Genomic DNA, 26,352 nt, shown 5'->3' on the forward strand with positions numbered 1-26,352 from the left:
TGCGCATAAGTATGCATTGCAGTGTGTATTTGCGAACCGGCCGCAGTGATGGGGATTGCGAACGCAGCGCTACACAGACCCATCGCAGAGTGATTGACAGGAAGCGCCATTTGTGGGTGGTGACTTGGGCGGCTGAAAGCAGGCGTGCCGGTGCATTCGCACGAAGATGCATTGGCGTGCATAAATTATCCACTGCAATGCCATACGCAGCCTGAGGTCTCATAGCGTGCATGGCTGTTAGCAATTTCTGAGTAAGGTCAGGGCTTGTGCAAGTGTGCGTGAGGCTGCGATGGTACTTGATGTTACCGATGGTTTCGCTATTCTGCTAAGCATTACGGATGTGTGTAAGGTAAAGTAGGGAGTCCTTATGTAGTACTGAGTTTGCATTGCAATCGCAATGTATTAGCATACTATCTCCGTTGAACTGCGTGTGTACGCAATATTGCGAACCGTAGTGACTCAGGGCCTGATTCAGCAAGGAACGCAAAGGAGTGAATGCACGCACTTGGCCGATGTTGTCGCACTGCGCATGCGTATGCAACGCATTGCACGTGCGCGACCTACCATGGGAACTGCGTGAGCAGAGGCTACACAGACCCAAGGTAGAGTGATTGACAGGAGGTGCCGTTTGTGGGTGGTGACGGCGGGGGGGGGGGGGGGGACGGGCGGTCGGGCGGATGCAGGCGTGCCAGTGCGTACATAAATTAGCCACTGAGATGATGGACGCAGCCTGGCCTCCCTCTGCGTGCAGGAAGTCTCTCAACTCCTGCGGCAGGGTCAGGTCTACCTTTAGTCTGCGTGCAGCTCCGATGTTACTCGATGTTCCCGATGTTTACTCAGCCTTGCACATCAGTACGGACATTAGCGGAAAGTAAAGGGGGCGGCATTATATATTGCTGGGCGTCTGCCTCTTGTGCTGTGATTGCGTATGCATTCATTAGCATATTCTGGCAGCGGACAGGCGCGTACGTGCGCACACTTGCGTTCCGTGCTGAATCAGGCCCTAAATTTGATGGCATTTAGCTTATGAGAGGTGCAGACAGCTCTGAATAAGGGGGAACTTTAATTGTGGCCACATTGTGGGGGTCATTCAGACCTGGTCGTTAGCGCCGATGCGCTCGGACCGGGTCGATGGACCCCCACAGAGCATGCGCACGACGGCGCCGTCGCCGTCGTGCGCATGCGTGAGACCCGCTACGACCGACAGCGCTGGTCGTAGCGGGTCTCGATCCAAAGGGGGCGAGCTGTCGATGTCATACGCCTACCGTTTGGGGGAGGCCCCACTGACATCACTAGTGATGTCAGTGGAGAGCTTCCGGCTCTGACAGAGCCAGAAGCTCTCCGGGGCTTACGACAAGGGAGACCCTACCCTAGGGTCTCGTCGTAAGCCCCCCGATGGTCGCGATGGTCTCTGACCATCGCGACCATCACTGGAGCGGTCGTTAGAGCTGTGGGTGTTAACCCACAGCCTAACGACCGCAACAGAGGCGGGCGGTCAGGATGCAAGTGGCCGCCCAGTTTCTGAGCAACCGCTTGCATCCTCCGACCTCCTCTGAATGAGGCCCTGTATCTCAATGTTACAGATCAAGCTCAAAAAGAGAACCATCTGAGCTTTGCTCTAACATACTCTTGTAAAACAGCACAAAGGAACTGATTAAGTGAAGGGCACGTATGGCACCGCTGCCCAAAGTCCATGAAACAGGTAATGCACTGCTGCCACTTAAAAGAGAACTTTGTGAAATTTTTTTTTTCATCTCACCTACGCAATTTATATGCCGATGATTTTCAAATTACTGTTTTGTAGTCATAGCACCCATTCAACTCTACCTGACTTTGGAGATTTTGATCCTGAATCTTTCCCTCGTGGTGTATCTTTTTTCTCTTTCTTATCTGCAGATGTATCTACGAGAATAAAAAAAAAGAAACAACAAAAACGAACATAAAAATTATATATTTGTGCTGTAAAAATGTCCCTTTTTTATTTTTTTTACAAAACAGGTTAGGTTATAAATAAAGCTACATTGTGGGAGCATGTAATAATGTTCCTAGTGGAATAGTGGTAAGCGGTGAGCTCTAAACAGTTTTGTAGAACTACACACTATGGCCCTGATTCAGAGCCGGACGCTCTGGCAGAGCGCTTGCTCTGAATCAGGGCCGGTTTTCTTTTTAGAACGGCCTCCTGGCCGCTCGCATAGCTGTGGGTGACCACCCACAGTTATAGCGAGCGGCCAGGAAGATGGTCGCGATGGTCAAGACCATCGCGACCATCGGGCTTGTGACGAGACCCTTGTGGTAGGGTGCGCATGCACTCTGGTCCACCATCGACCCCGTTGCGAGCGCTCATCGCTTGCGACCGGGTCTGAATCAGGCCCTATGTGCATCCTGAAGCACTAAAATTCCACACACAGATATTAACGCACCACTCAGGACACCCCTGATGAAGTAGCTAATATGAAACACGTAGGGTATCTTCAATATTGAATTTTCTGACTTTAGACTTTGGGCGGGAGTGATATAAAGACCAAACAGAAGACACTTTTGAGTATTCCAATCTCATCTAGAGGCAAAACGGTTGTCAGAGGAGGATGACGGTAATCACATGCTGGACGTAACTGCAAAAAAACTGGTGTTTTCATTAAATTGTATGAGTTTTTAAATTTATTCATTATACAATTGCTTTTAATGTTACACTACTGGTTGCTTGTTTGACTTGTTTAAAATATGCAGTAAACAAGTGGCATTTTTCCTCAGATTACCAGATTACTACAGTGTGTATTTTCTGCATCGTAACATATTACACTATCTGCAGTTTCCTTTATTTACATATTTTTTTTATAGGTTATTCCCTACAGTACATCAGTGTGGAGGTATTTAACTTTCCTTTGTTAGATACATAAATACAGCTGTAAATACAGGAGGCAATCCAATTAGGTGTGAGTTGCCAGTTTGCTTAATGAAACTCACAGACTTCGCATGAATGTGAGCACCCAAGAATTCTCCAATCAAATTAAAAATGCCTACTCGCAGCGAGGGGTTATGAATTGTCAGCCAAATGCGGTGTGAGAGGGGTTCCTGGACCCTGAAAAAGTGAAATTTTTGTTTACAGAACCATACAGAAGGCTGTTAGTGGGTATAAGTACTGGAGCTTTTTAAATGGTGTTAAATGGTTGATTTGGGGATTTGTTTAAATACGAAAAAATAAAAAAATAAAAAGTAGGAAAAAAGATGCTTTCGGGGTACTTTGAGGTGACTGTAAAAAAAAGTAAATTTTTTTTTTTAACTAAATAAATACTTGATTTGAATGTGTTGTGCATAAAGCATCGAAAAAGTAGATTTTTGGGTAATTTGAGGCCATTTTTTGTTCTAACCTCCAAAATATGACATGTAATTATTAGACTAATTAAGCTACTGTAACTGGAAACTTCCAATTGCCTAATTAGTCATATGGGGGGTCGGTGTCCAAGGGGTTCTGCGCAATGTCCCAATATCTTAACCGTAAAATAAAAATGTTCTCTTCCAACTCTCACCCTCAGGGAGGTGCAAAAGAAAAAAATACGAGTTTACTCTGACTGGTTCAATGCGAGTTTCTATTTGGATTGCAAAATTAATTTGCAATGAAAATTTCCTGAGAAAACCACAACTCACACCTGATTGAATTGACCCCACAGTATGCATGGTTTTATTATTATTATGAGGCTAAGGTAATGCATCTTACCAAAATATCACCTTAGGAATAGGATGTTTGGGTATGACATCTTATATGTTCCCTACTAGCAGCTAGTAAATCAGTTGGGGTCTAAACACCATCACTCGGTTCCTGTTGAGTGTACACAGTGGGGTATCCTGGTAGCCAGTAAACTTCTGTAAACTTTTGCTGAAAATGGGATATTTGTGTCTCAAAAAGCTGCATGTTTTGTCCGTATAAGATGATGTTTTGCCTTGTTCTGGCCCATACTGCCTCATTCTGAGATCCAAACTTGGCAGGAAGATCCGAGCCAAAGTCGAGCCGTCCATCTCTAATTTAGAGTTGGGCGTATGCGATTTTCTTTTGTAATGTAATTATAGATATGTCCACACTGCTCGTGCGTACCAAAATAGTTCTGTTAAGACTTGCACCCCTTATGCCTGGAGAGGAGGAACACGGCTCAGGCAAGCATTAGATGAGTACAGTAAGGACATGTTGATGTAAGTACACCCAATGGGGGGGAAGTAGTCAGCATCGCGCCGTGTGGGAGGCTGACGGCTGAAATCCCGGCGCCGAAATACAGACAGCGTTAGGATCCTGGCACCAGAATCCCAACCGCTGGCATCCCCAAGAGAAGTATCGGGCGTAAGTCGGAGGGTTAGGGTGTGGGGTTAGGGTTGGCCATTAGGGGGAGGGTTAGGTACTATGGTGGAGGGTTAGGTTTAGGCACATGGGGGGGAGGTTAGGGTTAGACACTGGGGAGGAAGGGTTAGGGGTAAGGATTAGTCTTACCTTAGTTCCCTTATAGGTGTCGGGATTCTGACTGTCGGGATGACGCTGTCCGTATTCTGACCAGCGGCATCCTGACAGCTGGGATCTCATAGTCAACCCCCTCTGGAGATATGACCTATTTAGATGGGGAGGCAGCTACATTTCATAGGAGGCATATATTTTGTGGGTGCTGTTATTTGAAGCCTGATGTAATGATATGTGAGATATCTGCAGCAATATCAGACGAGCTGTTTACGTTCCAACGTCTTCAGCTGATAGCACGTCATTTATTAGAGATGCAGCTATATTATGTCAAGTTGCGGCCATCAACTTTGATTGCTTATATGTCAGAGTTTTGGTAGATTGGAGCTAGAACCTGTTCTGTTCCGGTATGGGACAACATATATATAGGAAGGTATTTACACGTGTGTATGACTGAAGTGGAAACAATTTTGTTTATGAGTTGGACGTATGCTGAGACATGTGCAACTCAGCTACATGTAAGTTTGCTTTTGTGAGATCACATCTATACAAGTACATTTGGAATGCGCTATGCTTTAAACTGTCAATGAGGATCAGAGAACACACAGTAGCTTATTTCCTGAGCTGAGATATGTACTCACAACTCAGCAGGAAGCAGAGGCATCACCAAGCCAATTAAAATGGTTTCTTTCCACAATGTGTCGGTTCTGGATGCATGTAACTGATAGATGTATATAGACTGTACATCTTATTCACTAAGGGGCCTATTTATTAAGTACTGTTGTTTGGCAGTGCTAAAACACCAGAGCAATTCAACATTGCTCCGGAGTGGAGACAGATGATCCGAAGATCAGCTGTCCCCGCGTTCCCTATCACCGTTCCGAAACAATGAGTCTGACTCGGTGATGGTAGTGCGCATGCGTGAAATTGGATTCACGAATGTGCACAAATAGCCCAATGTCCAGCAGAGGGAGCCGAATAGGGGTGGGGGGATACGAATGAAACCCCCTTTGAAACCTGGCATTCTTTCCCATAGAAAGAAGCAGGGGATGGAGAACAGACCCAAACTAATTCCAAAAATGATGTATTATCGGTGTTTGATGAACTGGGAAATAGGAAGGTCTCCATACTAGTGTAGTGACAATTAAGAAGGAGGTTTCAGTGGTATCTCCTGCGTTACCTGATTAATGAATGGGGTCAGTACGTCAGTTTTACAAAAGTAGGTGGAAATTAAAAATATTTTCACCTACAGTACTAGACAATAAATAGGCCCCTAAGTGAAACCCTCACCCACCTGCCCCCTACCAAGACAATTTATACAATAGCCCAAATTAAGAACTTACTGTACAATATACTTTTTTTTATCCCCTTTTTAGTTTTTGTTTATTACCTTTTTTATAGGATAGTAAATACCACTTCAGCATTATATCAACTGCAGCCCAAGTTTTTGTTGAGACAGTCCTAGAAATAGTTGTCCCTAGTATATAACAGTGACACAACAGTAATTTGTACACTCCCTTCCCCCACCCCTGATATATACTACACTACCTTTGATTATGGAATAGTCACATCCCATTATGTAGTGGACCTTCCCTAGAGTAGTCATATCCTTCTCCTCCCACTGCCAATGCTGTACATTTAAACTATTAGGAGTAATCTACTAAGGTGCTTCTCGTAATGTTTAAGCAAGAGACGTAAATCAGTAATACCATACAAAGCTACTTTGAATAGTTTTGACGTTTTAAATTTTCCTTCTTAAAGATGCAGAGAAGAGGCGGCTTGCTTAGTAAATTTACCCCTCAGGGGACCAGATCTGGATTCAGCATAATCTGTAGCTGCAAACATCAGAGTATGATTAAAAATGTCCTCTTTCTATAAACTTTGATTGGTTGCCAGAGTTCATAGACAGGAGGCACCAGAAACAATGTAGCCAATTAGTGATAAAGTGATTTTAACAAGTAAAGACATAATCAGAGGTGGTCTCTTGTTAATGTGAAAAAAGCAATAGTGGCGAATGGGTAGATGGAGGAGGAAGAGAATAATTAACATTTTTCATATCCTCTCCTATTGGATGCAAACAGGGGTAGCAGCTACTCCCCCAGTGTCTGTGTTAGGCCAAAGTATTTATTTAGAAAGTGCCGAGGTGACAAACACTGGCATAAAAATACATATGGATTTATAATTGCAACAAAAAGCAGATAAGGTTCTGCTCTTAAGAGCTCACAATCTAAAATGGTAGACAAAACATTTTATATACAAGGTTTGGGTATGTGGGTAATAAAATTGGTCCAGCAAAGATTAGAGATTACAATGAGAAAAAGTCAGGGACACAGAAAACGGGTTTGGAGAGATGCTGAAGGGTTATGTCGGCAGTTCCATGGAAACCTTGGCAATAAGGAGTAATGAGGGATGAGGAGAGAAGCCGGTCATCTTTGGAGAGGAGAGATCATGCAGGCGTCTAGAACAAGGTCAACTCCGCAATGTAAGGAACAACATGGCGATGAAAGACTTTGCTGACAAGGGAGAAAACTTTGAATTTCATTTGAGAAGATATAAAGAAGAAGTGCAGGGAACGGTAGCAGTTATGAGAAACAGGAAGGTTGTAACAAGTCTGGAGTCGTCTTTCTTGACAGATTAATAAGTAGAGTGGAGCATGGCGTGGGAGGCCAGTTCTTGTGTTCTATTGTATTTGTAATATTCCCCATTCAATAACTCTTAAAGTTAAACATAATACAAACAAATGCCGAAATTGCGCTTTACATAAACAACGGGAATGGTGCTGTGCAGATGTGTAATATTGAATAACAAGGACATTTTCAGGAGCAAATCCTCAATTAGGAAGAAACAGAAGGGACAAAACCTTTGGGAGATTTGGACTGTTTCCTTCCTTTTTTCGCAGACGTCTGTTTGTCCTGTGATGGTGGACGAAGGTCTTTGGTGGAGTCTGGAGGAGGAGAAGGAGCAGCAGGAGGAGGTGGTGATATGACTGGTGGCAGCGGTGGGATCTCCTCTTTCTTCTCAGTCTCTTTACCTGTGTGTTGAAAGCAATAATTATAGTCCTCTGGCAATTGCTAATGGGTTTCCCAATCTTATTCATTAATGTAATTGAGTTTAATAAAACATATTTATAGTTCAGCTGGGACACTTGTATAGAGAGTGTGGTTTCCCCATGCTCAAAACAAACACAATACACATGGCACTATGTAAAAGATCATTAAAACAAAAAGACAGTTGGCAAAGGGATCCACTGGTGAGCTCCAAATCTATGGATGTTCTTGAAGTAAGTTGGGCACATAGAAAACATTGACTACAAAGGGGGGAATTTAATTAGCTGCGATAACCCATTAACGGGTGAAAATGTGACTTTTTACGGGAGAAACAAATTTGAAGCTATTCAGTTATGACGTGTGTTAATTCTCCATTAGGGTTAACACGTTTTTTTTTTTCAGGACCTCCTAAGCAGGTGAACAGTTGGGGAAAATACCTATTTTAAGGTACAAATGTGGGGACTTACTTATTGAACCACCCTTGTATAGGAGAACACATCTGTACAGTGAGCTCTTATAGCTGGATTTACTCATGGGCCATGATACCCCAGGGAATGATGTGTCTTACGATATATATGCAATGTGTCAAAGGGAAAGAAAAAAAACAATCTCCTGACTTGGGCACTCAACATATTTCATTTAGTCCCAGAAACACATAATCGATGTTGACCAATTTTCATTGATTTGAAATCGTTCAAAATAGACTAACATAGACCTTTAGTAACTATACCCCTAAGGGTCAGTCTGACACAAGTAGTACAGACCGACACACATATGGTGGAAACACAACGAGAGTGTCACATATATACCATGCAGTATAGTAATAACGGTATATTCAGTAGGTTGCTGCTTCTTGCTGTATGTGGGGTCCCACAGCGAACTGCTGGTGAGCGGCCCTGTGTGGTAAACCCCAATCAGAAAGGGATAATAGTATGGATAGCCTACAGCTTCATATATAACACTCCTGCCCCCCTGGTATATATGACAGTGCAGGGTGGGCTGGGAGAGCTTTAGTGGGCGTTCCGTGAAAAGAAAATACCTGCTTAATCTCTGCTGTCAGTGCTGCGGTGATGCTGCCTGGGGAGTGCAGCATGTGCGCAATGGGACTCCTGGGCCGGGGTTGGGCTTTCTCATTCTGTGAGAAATCTCTACCTGGCTTTTAAACTCTCATAGGAGCACCTCCACTAGTTTATTTTTTCACACCCATATAGGGTGATTAAAAATTCTTTCTTCTCATATGTGGATCTACCTACCAACCCGGACACTTACGAGTGCTCAAGGTTCCCCCACCTCATACCCTTACAGTGGTATTCAATATGGAGCGAAAAGTCCGTTTATGTGATAATTTCGCACCGATGATGTCATTTTCGCTGGTTTTGGTTTTACACCGTATTCAATTTCAAAGACTTTTCGCAGGTTCGAAAAGTCTTTGAAAAAAAAACGGTGATAACTTTTCACCACTGAATAGGTGGCGAAAAAAAAGTGCAGAATTGGGGTTTAGGGGTGCAGGCTTCAAAAAAATAGCCAGCACCCTTCAGAATGACCCCTTGAAACGATCTGTGTCAAAAAAAATAAATAAATCGGGACACCCCAAAAAAAGCACTTTGAATTTGGGGGCCAAAAAAAAAAATGTTGGGGGACAAAGTTTAAAAATAGCGAACTTGACTCTGGGGGGGTCCCCAAGTATGCCCGAGGTGTTTTTTTCATTGCAGCTGCTTGTGGCAGGTGGGTTTTTCACGATTTTTTCAAGTCACTTTAGCAACTTTAAAATATGCTGACCCCCATTTTCAAGTACCCCAAATTTGCTTGGCATAGTTATTTCCCCCCCCCCCAAAAAAAATAAAAATCTAAATGCTCTTCTTCAAAGTCGCATTTATGCACTTGCCGCGGCTATTAGAAACCCCGACTTCCTTCAGGAGTTAAAAATGGGGGTACCCATAGTGATCCCCCATGTCTAGACATCTTTAGGTGGGTCCCTAGAATATTTCCCGAAAATTCACGTTTTTGTTAACCTGTAAAAAAATTAGTAAAAATTTACAAAAAAAATTACATAAGGTCCCCCCTCAAAAGCCAAACCAGCCCCAGGCTTGCAGCCAGTGGTGGTTTCTAAAAGTACAGGGAACAAAATGTGTGGGGTTCCACTGTATTATAGAAACCAACACCAGGCTGCAGGGACTAGTGCTGGTTTTAAATATAGGGGGGCAAAAACGAAGTGGGTTACCCCCTATATTTAAGAACAGCACCAGACCCAACCGACTGGGGTGTAATGCCACAGCCCTGAGACCCAATCACCGGGACTCCAGGTCCAAAGCATTACACCCCAAGTCGGTCAGCGCAAGCCGGTGATCTCGGGGGAGTTGGGGACCCCCCAAAAAAGGGTCCCCCCTCTCCCGAGCACCACAGGCTTACGGTGAGGCCTGGGGCTCATCCCCATACCCCTGGAGCGGTGGGTATGGGGGTAATAGGGGGCCAAATAATGTAACACTATTGTACTTTACAGTGGAACTACAAGTGCCAGCATGCCTGCCATTTTGCACTTGTGGAACTACAAGTGCCAGCAGACATGCGGCACCTGTAATTTCACTGTAAAATAAATAGTTAAAAAAAGACAAAACACACACCGTGACCAGTATAAGTTTATTACACACACCTACCCATTCACACATACTTACCTATACCAGATGTTCTGTCCTCTTCTCCAGTAGAAATCCTTAAAACATGGCCCTGCAAGGAAGATTTCATACTCACCTACATCCAGCGCTGGTCTCCGCAGTAATCCATGGAATTGTTAAAAAAAACGAAACGCATTTAGCCGATCCACGCAACACAGCTATCTGTATGTGTGCTGTCACACATACAGATAGCTCCCGAATGGACGCAGCCGGCACTTCACGGGGCATTGCAGTCCCGTCAGCCAATCAGCGGCCGCGCTGACTGTAGAGCGGCCGCTGATAGGCTCCGGCTACTGACAGTTCAGACGTGGGCGAGTCACACCACGTGGGAACTGTCAGTAGCCGGAGCCAATCAGCGGCTGCTCTACAGTCAGCGCGGCCGCTGATTGGCTCTCAGGACTGCAAGCTCCGTCGATGTGCCGTCAGCTGGCATTCAGGAGTTATGAGTATGCGTGGGAACACGCATATTCATAACTCGTTCGTGGCTCGGGTAAGTCGTTTTTTGTTTTGCCAAGTACGTGGATTACTGCGGAGACCAGCGCCAGGATATAGGTGAGTATATGTGTGAATGGGTAGGTGTGTGTAATAAACTTATACTGGACACGGAGTGTGTGTTTTGTCTTTTTTTAACTATTTATTTTACAGTGAAATTACAGGTGCCGCATGTCTGCAGGCACTTGTAGTTCCACAAGTGCAAAATGGCAGGCATGCTGGCACTTGTAGTTTCACTGTAAAGTACAATAGTGTTACATTATTTGGCCTCCCTATTACCCCCATACCCACCGCACCAGGGGTATGGGGATGAGCCCCAGGCTTCAGCGTAAGCCTGTGGTGCTCGGGAGAGGGGGGACCCTTTTTTGGGGGGTCCCCAACTCCCCCGAGATCACCGGCTTGCGCTGACCGACTTGGGGTGTAATGCTTTGGCCCTGGAGCCCCGGTGATTGGGTCTCCGGGCTGTGGCATTACACCCCAGTCGGTTGGGTCTGGTGCTGGTCTTAAATATAGGGGGTACCCCACGTCGTTTTTGCCCCCTATATTTAAAACCAGCACTAGTCCCTGCAGTCTGGTGTTGGTTTCCAAAATACTGTGGAACCCTACACATTTTGTTCCCCGTATTTTTAGAAACCACCACTGGCTGCAAGCCTGGGGCTGGTTTGGCTTTTGGGGGGGGACCTTATGTAATTTTGTTTGTAAATTTTTACAAATTTTTTTTACAGGTTAACAAAAACGGGAATTTTCGGGAAATATTCTAGGGACCCCCCTAAAGATGTTTAGACATGGGGGATCACTATGGGCGCCCCCATTTTTAACTCCTGAAGGAAGTCAGGGTTTCTATAGCCGCGGCAGGAAAAAACACCTGGCAAAGCTATGACTTTCTTTTGCAGAGAAAAACGGGGGTACCCATAGTGATCCCCCATGTCTGGACATCTTTAGGGGGGTCCCTTGCATATTTTCCAAAAATTCCAGTTTTTTCCCTTAAATGGGGTCAAGGGTAATTTTTTAAAAAACAGGGATAATTTTTCAAAGCACTATAGCAAGTGAAAAAAAATTCAGAATAGGGGTTTGGGGGTGAAGGCTTATAAAACATAGCCTGTAGTTTTGGGAATGTCCCCTTAAAACAAAATGTTCTAAAAAATATGTCAAAAAAAATCGGGACACCCTAAAAAAAAAAAAAATTGGGTTAAACAAAAAATAATACGTAAAAAAAAAACCAAACTAACGAAATTATTTCTGGTGGGGTCCCCAAATATGGGGCAGGTGTTTTTTTCATTGCGCAAAGTAGCGGCAGGTGCATTTTTGCAGAATTTTTACAAATTACCTTTATGGATTTAAAAATATGCTAGTACCCATTTTCATGTACCCCAAATTTGATGGGATGACTTAAAAAACGAAAAAAAAAAACCTAAGTGCTCTTCTGCATCACCTGCGCGGCTATTAAAAAACCCCGACTTTCTTCTGCAGGCAAAAACGGGGGTACCCATAGTGATCCCCGAGGATCTTTAGGAGGCTCCTACAATTATTTCCTGAAAATTCCAGTTTTTTTTCGCCGATCCAAGTATCGCCGGGTCCCGTTTTCGACGATTTCAAATTGAATACAGGGATAAGCGGGAGTGCTGGCGATACTTTTTCGCTGGCAAAACCTCCGATGTGCGGCGAAAACCTCGCTGGCGAGGTTAACGTTTCATATTGAATACCCCTCTTAGTCTTTCAAGTTATATGCAATATGTATAAATATCGTCTATAATCCATACCTGTATTGTGCAATTGACCAAGGCCATGGCTCCTTATTGTATTCAATCTTCACCTCTCGCTTATCTTTTATGACCATAGTGTATTAGCCAATCAGGCGATTAGCATGATCAAAGTAGCACAGAGGATTTCAGGAAATGAGCGTGGAGATCATGTGGGAGGCGGTGATGCAGAGCCTGACCCAATGATGCCATAGGCAATAGTTTGCTTTTCCCTAATGTTCGTTAAAAAACTAACTCACATAAAAACGAGTTAGAGTAGTCAGCGACCCATAGTGCCCACTGGTCCCTAGGCGCTTTAATGTGACTATATCAGTTAGGACGGGGCTGCATACAACAGGGGTAGTGTCACAATGTAAGGAGAGGAATGGAGGAAAGTGGTAGAGCCGCAGCCTGAGAGTGTGTAAGTGGAAGGAGCAGGGTTCCCCAGCAGCACAGAGTAACAATATCAGAGTCCTGCCAGACTGATGTAGGAAGATGGTGATACCTTTATAACATAATCGCAGTATATCTAACATCATACCTTTATTTTCTTTATTGTAGATAGTAGTTAAGAATACTTCTTCTAATTTCTTGCACAAGATGTCTTCCTCCTCTTCTCCATTCACTTTCACTAAAATATTCTGCTGCACCGAAAACAACATCTCCAGTTTGTGCCAGTTGTCCAGGAAACCTGTTATTCTACAGGAAAATATATTTACAGCTGTGAGATTCAACATGATCTATAAGCAGCCACCTCCATTATCACCCACCACACACATATCTCTACAATCTAATGGGAAGGAATCAAGGCCTCATTTAAAGAACTGAAGCCATTTGTGATGCTGGAGGGCATTGGTGCTTTAACATTTTCCAAGTATTAAACAAACAGGACCGACTATTTCCACTTACTAGTTTTCTGGTAGGAAAGATGAACAAACTAACCGAGGGTCAGGTCAAGTGTGACCCAAATATCAAGAAGCTTAGGGCCCGATTCAGACCCCGTCGCTAGATGCTTTCACACACTGCCAAAGTATGCAAATCCCGCGAGCTCACAGCAAGGCATTAGCACGCCCACCATGTCTTGGCTTGCGATCGCCGTGTGTATGCAGATGCCCACCAGCCTATCTTAAGACGCCCACTTTCCCTTCGCAATACACGTCATCTCCAGGAAGTGTATTCAACAATCGGTAACATCGATAACCATCGGATGCATACAGCACTTGTGGTAGACCATACCCTACCGAAAGCACTGTGAGTGCTTCAGTGTAAAATTCAGCCAGGTGACGTGTACTATGACGTTGCGTCTTAATTATGCACGCCTCTGAAACGGCGTTAAGACGCTCAGGCAAGTCTGCATTCGCACCACCACTCCCCCGGTGGCTCGTCCCGTCACTCAAGCTAGCGAGGCGCCTGTACACAAGGGGCGAGCGCTTCGCGATCGCACAGACAGGTTGCGCACGCACACTGCGATACATACGCATGCACAGAATGCTAACATCAGCAGGCTGCGTGCGAACACATCCTAGCGAACGGGTCTGAATCGGGCCCTTAATTCCCTGAGGCTGCCTTCATTTTCATAATAGCATATTATCGTGTGAAAGGCACTAATGGATGAAGACTTATTGACATAAAGGCCAGGATGTCTTTGTTGGGGGCTTTTCTGAGCTTGTTTGGGGGCTTTTTCTGGGCTCATATTTAATCGCTCTTGTTATAAACAGGAGAACTGGAAGCCTATATACTGTCATTGTCATTAATAGATGCGAATGTTCCCACCTGTGTTGTATTTGGCTTATTATTTGGTCTTCATCTCCCACTGGCGCATTACACAGGTCATCTTCCTGATTCATCAATGGATTTTCTCCACCTGCAGGAATGTTATTTTAGTTAAATAGGACCGTGATGCAAAAACACAGCTCTACATATAGCCGCCAACTGAATGATGGAACTGCCCCCCCCCCCCCACCCCCGACATTTCTTTCCATTCTCTATATAGTGTTCAGCTTTTACAGGAGATTTTAAAGAGGACACGTAACATTTCAATTAAAATGTTTCAATTAGTGGTCCTGATGCACAGGTAAATGCAATGTCGGAAGTAATTGCTCCCGTACTGTGTGCAGAGAACTAAGGGCCTGATTCAGAGATTTCCGCAAAGCCCATATTTTTGCAGATTGAGGGATTGTTTGCACATGCGTGAAAGCCGCACTGCGCACGGGCAGCGATTGCATTGCAATTATGTCCGCTCATAGGAACCATTTGCAAAGTGAGTGGGGGTGGTTACGGAGGGAAGCCGGATAGAAGAACGCAGGCGTGTCTGACCGTTTAAACGCCGTTTTGTGGGAGTGCATAAATCAGTCATTGCCATCTCCTGTGCAGCACGAGAGCTCTCTGCGTGTCAGGAGAGCTGCTGTGTTTGCAGCTGGTCAGACTTGACTTACATGCTGCGCGACTGCCCGATGTGCGTCGATGGTAATGATGTTTACGCTGTTGCACGTTGTCATACGGATATAAGAAGGCAGCAGTGGGCCTTGGTTGGCTGAGCTTTGGAAGGCATTAGCATGTTTTAGCAACTGCGATCCGTGAGAGAATGCAGCTGCGATTACAGTACCCTTTGTCTCTGAATCAGGTCCTAAATGCGTAATTACTCTGCATAGCCCGCAGCTCCATGGGCACACCCTCTCTGATGTTTGCCTATGTGCAAAAGCCCAATACCACCAAGGTACACCCCTTCAGCTGCCAGTAGAGTCAACTGAGTGGCGTAAGATTCTGCATTACCCGCTGTAGTCGCAGACTCTCAACTCAGAGCATGCACAGCGCGCAAACAAGCAAAATACGTCTACAAAACCTACTTGTCTATAACTCTGCATTGGCACAAGTGCCACTCTCTCTCTCTGCATATGAAGAAATCAGCGTGATTTCTGCAAGTTCACTGCTAAATTTAAAGCGGCAATCTACTATTAAGTAAAGTATAACTCTACAGTGTATACTGCAGAGGCTCTAGCTCACACGAAGCATTGGATCATAGTGCTTACGCTCTCTAAGCCAGGGGCATTCAACATGCGCCTCCCCCTCCCTCCCCAGCTGCTCTTGTACTAGACATGCCAGCATGCCCTGTCACAGTTAAGCATGCCCTATTAGCAAAACTGCGGCAGGGCTGGAATGTGTAGTTCCACAGCAGCTGGAGGGCCACATGTTAAATACCCATGCTCTACACTCTCTCCATCTTGGAGGACAGATAATCAACACTATAGCTGCATAGACACACAACGATTTTTTTAACGATTATCGTTAAACGATATCGTTTAACGATAATCGTTTGAAAAATCATTCACTTTCTGAGTCAAACGATGAATGATTATCGTTCATGCGTGTTCATGTTTGTAGTTTGTAGTTTAGTCAGACTTGTCAACTGAACGATTTTCATTAAGGGAATATGCAAAAATCGTTAGTAGTTCAAAAAAATCGTTCATTACACTTTAAAAAATGTGACAGATAATCTGACAGAAAATCGTTCAGAAAATCGTTCAGAAAATCGTTGGCAACAAAATCGTTGTGTGTGTATGCAGCTTAAATAATGAAAACGGATTCACTGAAACTTGTCAGGTCGTCTTTTAAGGAATACTTTATTGAAAGTTGAAACATCACTTTTTGAAAATGTGTTTGTCTATTACTGATAAGAAAAGAAGGACATTGCTATATATCACAGACGCTCTGTGTAAAGGTTTTCATTTGGTAGATACAAGGAAGTATTTTTATCATTTATATTCAGTGGAGGCAGCCATTTTCTAATTCACTTGGGATTACTAGGCTGAAGATCGACTGATTAACAAAATGGCTGCCTCCACGAAATGCCTCAAAACAGTTTTTAAATGCTTCTAGAACAATTGAATAGTCACTGATTCCTCCAGGCCTTTAGCTGCAGGACATACTCTACAGACTAAGCTAGGCATGCTGAGTTATGTAGTACCACAACAGGTGGAGAGGCCTGGGCTACCTGTGCTGTATAAGAATATGTATCATTCTGTATCATTCTTACCATGTAATCTAGCAGCACGCTGTAACACTACGTTATCTGAAATGTCTATCAAGACAGCAAAGTCGAAAGCCGGTGATTGTGGCGGAGGCTCCTGCGGTGCATTGGAATCTTTTATTATAAGCGATGTCTTGCTTTTCCTGCTTTTTGCTGCCATTTTCTCTGGGTCTGCGCCTGTGAGAGCTTTCTCCAGTAATTTAGCCTGATGCACAGTAGCCGGGAAGCCATCCGTGATCCATCCTGTGTTTGCTGGGACACAACTGAATTGACAAACCAAAGTTTCAATTTACATTCAAACCATTACAGCACATTTTGAAAACTGAACAAAAATCAAAAAAAGTACCTCTATGTAAGCATCTCCACAGGTTAATGTTGCAGTACCTTGCAACCCAAGCATAAGAGACTTTCACCCATTTATGTGTTTATGTTAATGTTTATTATTTTGTACACATACAGTAGATAGAGGCCCTAATTCAGAGCCGGATGCTCTGACAGAGCGCTTGCTCTGAATCAGGGCCGTCCTTCTGTTTTTTTAGAGCGGCCTCCTGGTCGCTCGCATAGCTGTGGGTGACCACCCACAGCTATAGCGAGCGGCCAGGAAGATGGTCGCAATGGTCAAGACCATCGGGCTTGCGACGAGACCCTTGTGGTAGGGTCTCATTGCCGCAAGCCCTAGAGTGCTTTCGGCTCGAACAGAGTCGAAAGCACTCCCACTGACATCACTTGTGATGTCAGTGGGGCCGGCCCCAGACGGTAGGCGTTCCCATTGGAACACCTCAGTCTGGGCAGCCACGCCCCCGGCCCGCCCACCAAAGGGGCATGCTGTCACTCAACATTGACAGCACGCCCCCTTTGGTACGAGACCCGGAGCCATAGTTTGCCCCTCGCTATCCGGGTCTCGCGCATGCGCACGACGGAGCCGGCTCTGTCGCGCGCATGCGCATTGGGCCACCATCGACCCGCTTGTGAGCGCATAGCGCTCGCGTGCGGGTCTGAATCAGGCACAGAGTGCCAACCTCCCTACCCATCCCATTATGAAAGCAATAGCTGTGAGGGGAATACCTTGCTGATGAGCGCAAGACGCAAAACCTGTATAATCCACATAACACCAAGGGCTAAATGTAATAGGTGCCGATTTGTCGGCAATTTTGTAGAAATAATTTAAAGTGGCAAATTGTAATTAAATGAAACAGCAACCTGGTTCTGCCTTAAAACATTTCATTCATATAATAATACATGAATGAGGTGAAAACTCTTTCAGGTGGGAATTCCAACTAAAATTAGCTTAATCTAATTATTTCACGTTCTGAATCTGAACTGGTAGCAGTTTGCTCTTCAAAATCAAAATCTTTATTGTGCATAATGAACCTTGGTGTTACAAAAGCTAGTAAGTATTAAGGGCCCTACTTAATAACGAGTGTTAAGCGATTTATCACTGTTTTATAATTGTAAAACGTGCTTAAGCACATTTCTGGTATCTATTAAAGCAGATACCACAGTGTGTCTACTTGTAGTGAGCATTGCTCGGCTGCTTTCTCCCACCTATACAAAATGTATGAGCTTTGTATTAACAACGAACAGTGTCTGCAAGTTACAGCTTGTTATGAAGGGCTAAACTGGCCAGGTAATCCTGGTTTCCATTAGCATCACTGAGCGGCAAAGACCCGGTGGGTAGCCAGCATCCAAAAAAATTACCCACAATGCAGTGCTGCTGCTCCGAATCCTGGCCCCGCTCTCCGCTCCTCTCACTCCCGCTCTCGTCCACTTCCCTCATACTCTCCGCCACCTTCCCTCCTACACTCTGCCCCTATCTACCACGGATCCTCATTTGTTGGCGTCCGTGGATGAGAAAAAAAAAGGTGCCTGGTAGATTAACTCTATCGCTTAGCGCGCGGCATCGTAGTGTTAAATACCAAAAGCAAAATAGTGCTGCGAGCGGCAACGACAGCAGGCACTATATTGCGCGTTTTTTCTTGTTAAATGGGGCCTTATTTACTATTTACACCAGTAATGAGATATATACAGGGCCTGATTCAGACCCGCTCGCTGCCGCTGCCCATACGCTGGGATTGTGGGCGTTTTTTTGTTCTCCGGCCGCTCATAAAGCTGTGGGAGACCACCCACAGCTTGTGCGAGCGGCCAGGAGACCATCGCGATAATCGCGACCATCGACCTTGCGACGAGACCCTACGGTAGGGTTTTGGCTGCCGCAAGGCCTAGTGGACTTCTTGCTCTAATAGAGCAGGAAGTCCACTGCTGACATCAGTAGTGATGTCATTAAGACCTCCCTACAAACGCCAGGCGCTCCTAAGGGAACACCTGCGTTTGTCCAGCCACCCCCCCTACCCGCCCACAAAACGGGCCGAGCTGTCACTCACCATCGACAGCTGCCCTGTCTTGTTGTGAGCCTCGTAGCGACTGAACTTCAGTCGCTCGGCGGGGCTCGCACACTCCGGACGTGGCGCATGCGCAGTGCCTAAACATCGGGCCGCTTGCGAGTGCACAGTGCTTGCGACATGGTCTGAATCAGGCCCACAGTCCTATCAGCCTTCATCTGCAGACCCCAGAACCTTCGGTCAGATTTGTTTGTTACAGCTTGTAACACTTGTTTAAATACCTGCATAAGTGCATATATGTTATAACCGAAGTGTTAAAAATAACCCAAATCCTAGCAATGCCTTAATCGTATGTCCCCAAATTCTAAAGCTCTAAGAAACCATCAGTCAATATGCTCCTGTGGAAATATAAAAAAAAATATTTTTTTCTTAAAAAGACTTGATATACTGTACTTTACAAGTATACAGATGTGTCCTCATACATCTAGCCTCAAACCGACACGCAGCGCGACTTGCCTGGTGTGAGTGAATCGCCAGATCCCGTGCTACTCGGCTAGCGCTGGCTGTCTTTTTTTTTCCAAAAATGGGTCACTGTAGCACTTTGTATTCAGAGAGTCAGTCGCACACAGATATACAAGTGTCGCATATCAAATTAATCAGCACAGTCTGCTGGTGCGTCTTAGTTGCATTGCGGCTTAGACGCATTTTCGTCAAAAAAAGACGCAAAAAAGAAGCCCGGCGCTAGCAGAGACTTAAGGGACCTGGCGCGCCGAGAGGAGATTTTTACCGTGACTGCAGCAAAGCTGTGTAAGGACACATCAGTATGCTTTGCTATTACATAAATAATAGCAGAGGAGTCCGCACTAAAGGTGAGAGAAATGGTAATGAATAATGCCTAATACAATTAGATTAGGTCAAAAATGAAAAAACCAACGTAATGATCTATCACACATTTTAACAAAAAATTCTGGATGACTCTAATGTTGGTGGTGCACCCATAGGATTTGTGCAATATACATATAATAAATAGTTATGCAAAGAGCAAAAACTAGAAAAAACACAAATAAGCCTTTGTAGGGGCACTCTTAGAAAGGAAATGTAATGGAAATTAATGAACAGAATTATTTGAAATTAAAACTTAACTTTTAATAGTGAACTTGGTAAGATAAATTCTCTTCAGTTAGATAACTCACATGTAAAATAAATACATGTAGTGAACAAACGTAAACAACATAAATGTTGCAATCAGCATACAATAAGAAAACAATTGTTGGTATATATAATATGATATATGAGAGTGATTTACCTTGTATCACAAGTCATTGATTGAATGGCAGCAGGGAACAAGAGTAATTAGACCCTATATGTACCAAGTACATCAATCAGTGTAAATCCGCTGCCAGTAAGAATGATGTATAAACATGGATAAAGAGCACAGATGCTACAATCAAGACTAAGGAAAGCACTCAGTTTATATGCACTAGGATAAATTCTCTTCAATAAGATAACTCACATGTAAAACAAATACATATAGTGAACAAATGTAAACAACATGAATGTTGCAATCAGCGTACAGTAAGAAAACAAATATTAGTATATATGATGATGTATGAGAGTGATTAACCTTGTATCTCAAGTGATTGATTGAATAGCAGCAGGGAACAAGAGTATTAAAACCCTATATGTACCAAATACATCAATCAGTGTGAATCCGCTGCCAGTAAGAATGATGTATAAACATGGGCAAAAAGCACAGATGTTGCAATCAGGACTAAGGAAAACACTCAGTTTATATATACATAAAACAATGTTTCACCTCACCTTTATCTTGCATAAAGGAGTATTTAACAACATATATATTCTCCTGTTAGGTCTATAAAAGTAATTCTGCTGTTAATTATAGGCAAGGTAAAAAAAATGGGCGAATATCTAAGACTGAATTAACCCCTCTTCCTAACTCCACTTGTTTGAAAATCACAGTGGGTCAGAGAGAAAACACACAGATGAGTATAATTATAAGAATAATTGAAAATATAGAGTCAATATTCAGGCACCAACAGTTCTAATCTATAGGTCTGCTGTAACTATCACTTTTAAGGCAAAAACCGGTTTAATACAATGCAGCTGAATTGCTCAGGATCTCAGGCAGCAGTAAGGTGAAGATTAATTACACCATGTAACAAGATCAAGTTCTGTCTAATAGGTACAATACAATGAAAGAACAGCAATTAGATCATATAAGATAAATGAGTGTCACATGGAAAAGATCTTATGGGAATGCTGCCGAAGAAAGTAAGGTCTGTGGTTAATAAAACGCTAAATCACTTCTGCTTTCCCATGTCCAATTCTAACATGGGATGAGAGTGCAAATAGCTTAACACACAGAGGAAACAACAGAAAGGCACTTCTGCTGTCTGAGGAGAAGTAGCGTCTCTCCCCTGTTACCTTAAGGCAGAGCAGGGGGAGTCGCACGCTGGGAACTCAGATGAGAGAGTGCATGGAAGTGACAGTAAAGTTACCTCGCCAAGATAGTCAGCGGACCAAGGCTGTGGTGCCGTGTATGTGGGATTGCTGATGATAATGCAGTCTGCAGGTAGGACGCATGTTTCGCCGGGGTGGCTTGGTCACCTGATCAGGTGGCGAGGTAACTTTACTGTCACTTCCATGCACTCTGTCATCTGAGTTCCCAGCCTGAGTTCCCAGTCTAATCTGAGTGCTTTCCTTAGTCTTGATTGTAACATTTGTGCTTTTTCTCCATTTTTATACATCATTCTTACTGGCTGCGGATTTACACTGATTATTGTACTTGGTACATATAGGGTCTAAATACTCTTGTTCCCTGCTGCCATTCAATCAATGACTTGTGATACAAGGTAAATCACTCTCATATATTATATATCTATACCAACAATAGTTTTCTTATTGTACGCTGATTGCAACATTTATGTTGTTTATATTTGTTCACTATATGTATTTGTTTTACATGTGAGTTACCTAACTGAATTTATCCTAGTGTATTTAAACTGAGTGCTTTCCTTAGTCTTGATTGTAACATCAGTGCTTTTTATCCATGTTTATACATCATTCTTACTGGCAGCGGATTTACACTGATTGATGTACTTGGTACATATAGGGTCTAAATACTCTTGTTCCCTGCTGCCATTCAATCAATGACTTGTGATACAAGGTAAATCACTCTCATATTATATTATATATATATATATATATATATATATATATACCAACAATTGTTTTCTTATTGTATGCTGATTGCAACATTTATGTTGTTTACGTTTGTTCACTATATGTATTTGTTTTACATGTGAGTTACCGAACTGAAGAGAATTTATCTTACCAAGTTCACTATTAAAAGTTAAGTTTTAATTTCATATAATTCTGTTCATTAATTTTCATTACAATTCACTTCTAAGAGTGCCCCTACAAAGGCTTATTTGTCTTTTTTCTAGTTTTTGCTCTTTGCATAACTATTTATTATATGCTTTGCTATTACCCCTTGAATTTTCTAGCACTATTAATTGACAAAAAACACTATGGACTTCATTCAGAGTCTCTCGCTAGATGCGATTGCTCGCCCCCAGCGAATGCAAATTTGTCAAAGTGATGCCACGGGAAGCGATCGCTCGCCAAGGCATAAGCACGCCCACCATGTCTTAGCGAGCGGCCAGCGTACGCCCAATCGCACAGGCAGAGCCGCCCACCAGCACACGTCATCTCCAGGAAGTGTATTAAAACATTGGTACATCGAGGACAATCGGAAGTGATCGCAGCGCTTGTGGTTGCCTTACCCTGCCGCAAGCACTGCGAGGACTTCAGTGTAAAAAACAGGCATGTGACGTGTACTATGACGCTGCGTGTTAATTATGCACGCCTCTAAAACGGCTTTGAAACAATCAGGCACACCTGCGTACACACCTCCACTCCCCCGTTATTAGTGTCCTACCCCTGTTACCACCCACAAACGGCCTCTCCTGTCACTCATTTCACTGGGCTGTCTTTGCTGGGTGAGCGAGCGGCCTGCGATCACACACAGTAGTTCGCGCACGGGCAGAACGAAGCATGCGCGTACGCAAACCAGCGAACGCACAGCGCTAGCGAGAGACTCTGAATGAGGTCCATTATTCATGGATTGGTTCATATATTTCCAAAATATATATATTTTCTTACTGGACTGCCTCAACAAGAATATCAACAAGCAGCTCGTCCGGCACTGCCTTTCCTCTTTTCAAATGTTTCTCCACCATCAAGCCCAGCTGTGCCCGTGCTGATAGCTGAAGTGATAAATTAGAAAATGAATACAGTAAATAACTGTTAAACACAGACACGAAATAGGCATGCCACAATTGCAAATGATTGCCAGCTGGACAGTCAGTAATAACTAATAATTAAACCACAGGTTTCCCAGATTTCAAGCTAATATAAAATAGAGAAACTAGGAAGTGCAGATAGCATGTGCAAAGTCGTGTATATTTTTTTATTAAAAATAACAGTAAAATAAAAATATAATGGCAATAAATTATCAGCGCTGACAATGCACTCAAACTTATATTAGTCTGAGTAAATCATTTTGAAAGCACCATTTTTATTTTTTTATTTCTTTTTTGTCTTTTTCAGTTTTTGTATTTTCTAGACTTTTTTTTTTTACTTTGTTTGATTTTTTATGTGATCTGTGACTGTATAGTTGGTGCCCATATGCATATTTTGTATATATTTTGAATATATGATATTGTGGATTATCTATGAAACACTAGTGTCTGAACAGATACTTAGGGGTACAAGTTTTTAGAAACTCCTTTCTCCTTACTACACTATACTCATTTCTGGGTGACCTGTGTGCCATAGGTGTTCCACTGTGGGCTATGTACACACATAGACATGTTGGTAATTGTGTTGTGAGCTATATGTAATACTAGCTGAAATACCCAGCGTTGCCCGGGTTGAAGACTGGACCCTGAAGTACACCTGCAGCCTTCATGTTTTTACATTGTCCTCACCTATAACCTGGATAACTATGCAAATTAGGAGTAAATGACAGTACAGGCAGCGTAGTCTCATACCGTTTGGAAAGGAGTATGTCAGGAGCAGACTGACTTACAGAACAGAAATCAGTATAGCTTCCAAAATCACTTGAGTTTCAGAAATCACTGCAGAACAGAGGGTGTGATTCAGCTACGGACAGATATGATATCGCAGCATCTAACATGTTAGCAGCTGCGATAGCTGTAATATAATGCAGCAGGAAGCATCATGCCTCCTGCTTGCATTACTGATCCAAGGATGCATCAGATCATCTACGATCCCTTTGGCCGGCTGACTGACCATGGGGGTCCTGCAAACCGTCCGCTTTCTCAAATCCCCACCAAGGGCGGTGACATGCCTCCGTTTTGGGAAACGGAGGCTTTTGCCGCCCCTCCCTGCCCAGAAACGGCAGCAGACTGACAATTACTGACAGCCTGCTGCTGGACTGCGTGCTGCACATGTGCAGCATGGGTCAGGCGCATGTGCAGATTCACGATAATCGGGAATGTGCGTGATTCTTGTCACTGTGTCCGCAGCTGTATCACTCCCTGAAATCACTCTGCAGACCAATATTGAAGACCATTATTAGCAAGACTGCCATCAAGGGGGGGGATGCTGGAACTAGAGACCCATTCCCGAACAGAATGGGGCCAGCCCACAGTGGTACTGTGTATCTGCGATCAATCTCCCCTGCTGTTTGTAATCTCTGTATGCTAAGCTTTGCCAGGATCAAAGATTGTACATTGATTATGCTGTCTGTCACAGTCTGAATGTGTCAAGTGCTGAGCTGCTATTGAGCCTGCAAGGCACTCTGCTAAGACCCCTGGGGAGGCTGCTGTAAAATGAGACAGTGAGTGAAATGCTAATGATGCACACTGTTTAATGTCAAAGTTTATCATGCAAACACAAAGGACTGACTAACTACATATTTCATGTATGCAACTGTTGGAAAAAGTGATAAAACACAGCACTTTGGAAGAGATGAGAGTGTGACAGTGTGTGTATTAAGCGAGCCCCTCAGCCCCAGTGTGTCAATTTTATGGGATTGTGTGACATTTTGAGGTCCTGACGAAGTTCAAACCTAGGCAAAACATCACCATGAAAAATTTGGTGGAGCTAGGTACAAAACTTTGGCTGTGCATAAAGGACAAACAGACAGACACACACTTTTTCGTTTGTTATATAGATATGGACAATACGTGTCCTATGAACTTACTCAATTAGTGAATGATTTGTTGGATCCATTCAAGTTTTTAATATATGTTTTATATGTTTGGAATCCAATTTGGAGTTCATCAGGTCAAGTACTAATACCTACACCCTTGTGACCTTCTCTAAATGCTGAGGGCTATTTAGCCAGCAAATGAAGTAATGTGGTTGGCTTTCTGTATATAAAAAAAAACTCAATATCTTAACAGTTTCTTCTAAGACAAAGAATCTGTCACTTTGGCGTATTAACTTTCTAAGTGCTAAAGCAGTACATCTCAAACTCAGACCTCAAGTCACACTAACATTCCAGGTTTTAAGGCTATCCATGCTTAAGCACAGTTGGATAAATCAAAATGACTGAGGTGCTAATGAATTTACCGGTGTTCCAGCATGGATATAATTAAAACCTGGACTGTATGCAGGGTTGGAATGGCCGACAGGGGTATAGGGGAAATCCTCAGTGGGCCCCACTGCCTGGTGGACCCATCCTCTCTTCTAATTTACCTGGTAAAGCAGGATCACTGATGAACAAGGGTGCTTGGTTTGTTTTTATGGAAACTGCACCAAGATGCACTTCTGCCAATCAAATCTTAAGTTCTTTTGTGTGAAAATAATATTTTTAATACAGAATATTGCAAACTGTGAATGTAGTTGTAAAAAATTATCTGAGAACTTAGATAATTTATTTTTTTCAAAGTAGCAGGTATTTAGCCTTTACTACATCTTAATTTAGGTCACAGGCTTGTGTGTATGGTGTCTTCTATGGCACGTGCAATGCAATAATGTAGCATATATATACAGGATCACATTCATGTGCTTTATTGGTATACATATGTTACATTCTACTGCTCTCTTGTAATATGGTACATTAAACTTAATGTATTATCTATATAAACTATAAAATAAGGGGCCCAAACCATGCACTGTAGTAGTCATGTTAGCTGCAGGCATGTCCTCTCTAATGTTTGTCCAAGACATTGTGGTGGCTAGCCAAAACCATTAAGCATGGGCCCCTACCACTGTAAGCCCCTGTTAAGCCCTTCATACCCCAGTCCAACACTGACTGTGTTGGCTGCGCACAATGGGCCTGATTCTGACCCGCTCGCGAGCGCTGTACGCTCGCAAGCGGGTCGATGGTGCCTAAGTTCGCATGTGCACGACGGAGGGAGCTCCGTCTTGTGCATGTGCGAGACCCGGCGAGCTTGGGGTCTCGCACCAAAGGGGCGTGCTGTCGATGGTGAGTGACAGCACGTCCCCTTTGGTGGGCGTGCCAGGGGCGTGGCTGCCAGACGGAGGCGTTCCCATGGGAACGCCTACAGTCTGAGTCCGGCCCCACTGACATCAATAGTGAT

The 26,352-nt window shown here is 43.7% G+C and overlaps 1 protein-coding gene across 1 annotated transcript in view; it reads right to left on the bottom strand.

Moving 5' to 3' along the window:
• SPEF2 (sperm flagellar and cilia associated 2) overlaps positions 1–26,352 on the bottom strand; it is a 212,814-nt gene that overhangs the window by 67,618 nt on the left and 118,844 nt on the right. The window contains exons 13-18 of the mRNA XM_088447783.1: positions 22,940–23,043; positions 16,422–16,678; positions 14,162–14,252; positions 12,930–13,087; positions 7,299–7,469; positions 1,828–1,902 (exon numbers count right to left, since the gene is read on the bottom strand). Coding sequence (XP_088303909.1) covers positions 1,828–1,902; positions 7,299–7,469; positions 12,930–13,087; positions 14,162–14,252; positions 16,422–16,678; positions 22,940–23,043 — 856 coding nt within the window. The remainder of the gene's footprint in view (positions 1–1,827; positions 1,903–7,298; positions 7,470–12,929; positions 13,088–14,161; positions 14,253–16,421; positions 16,679–22,939; positions 23,044–26,352) is intronic.

This window comes from Taudactylus pleione, unplaced genomic scaffold (assembly GCF_031769625.1).
Source record: "Taudactylus pleione unplaced genomic scaffold, aTauple2 ptg000438l, whole genome shotgun sequence".
In the NCBI taxonomy this organism is placed as follows: domain Eukaryota; kingdom Metazoa; phylum Chordata; class Amphibia; order Anura; family Myobatrachidae; genus Taudactylus; species Taudactylus pleione.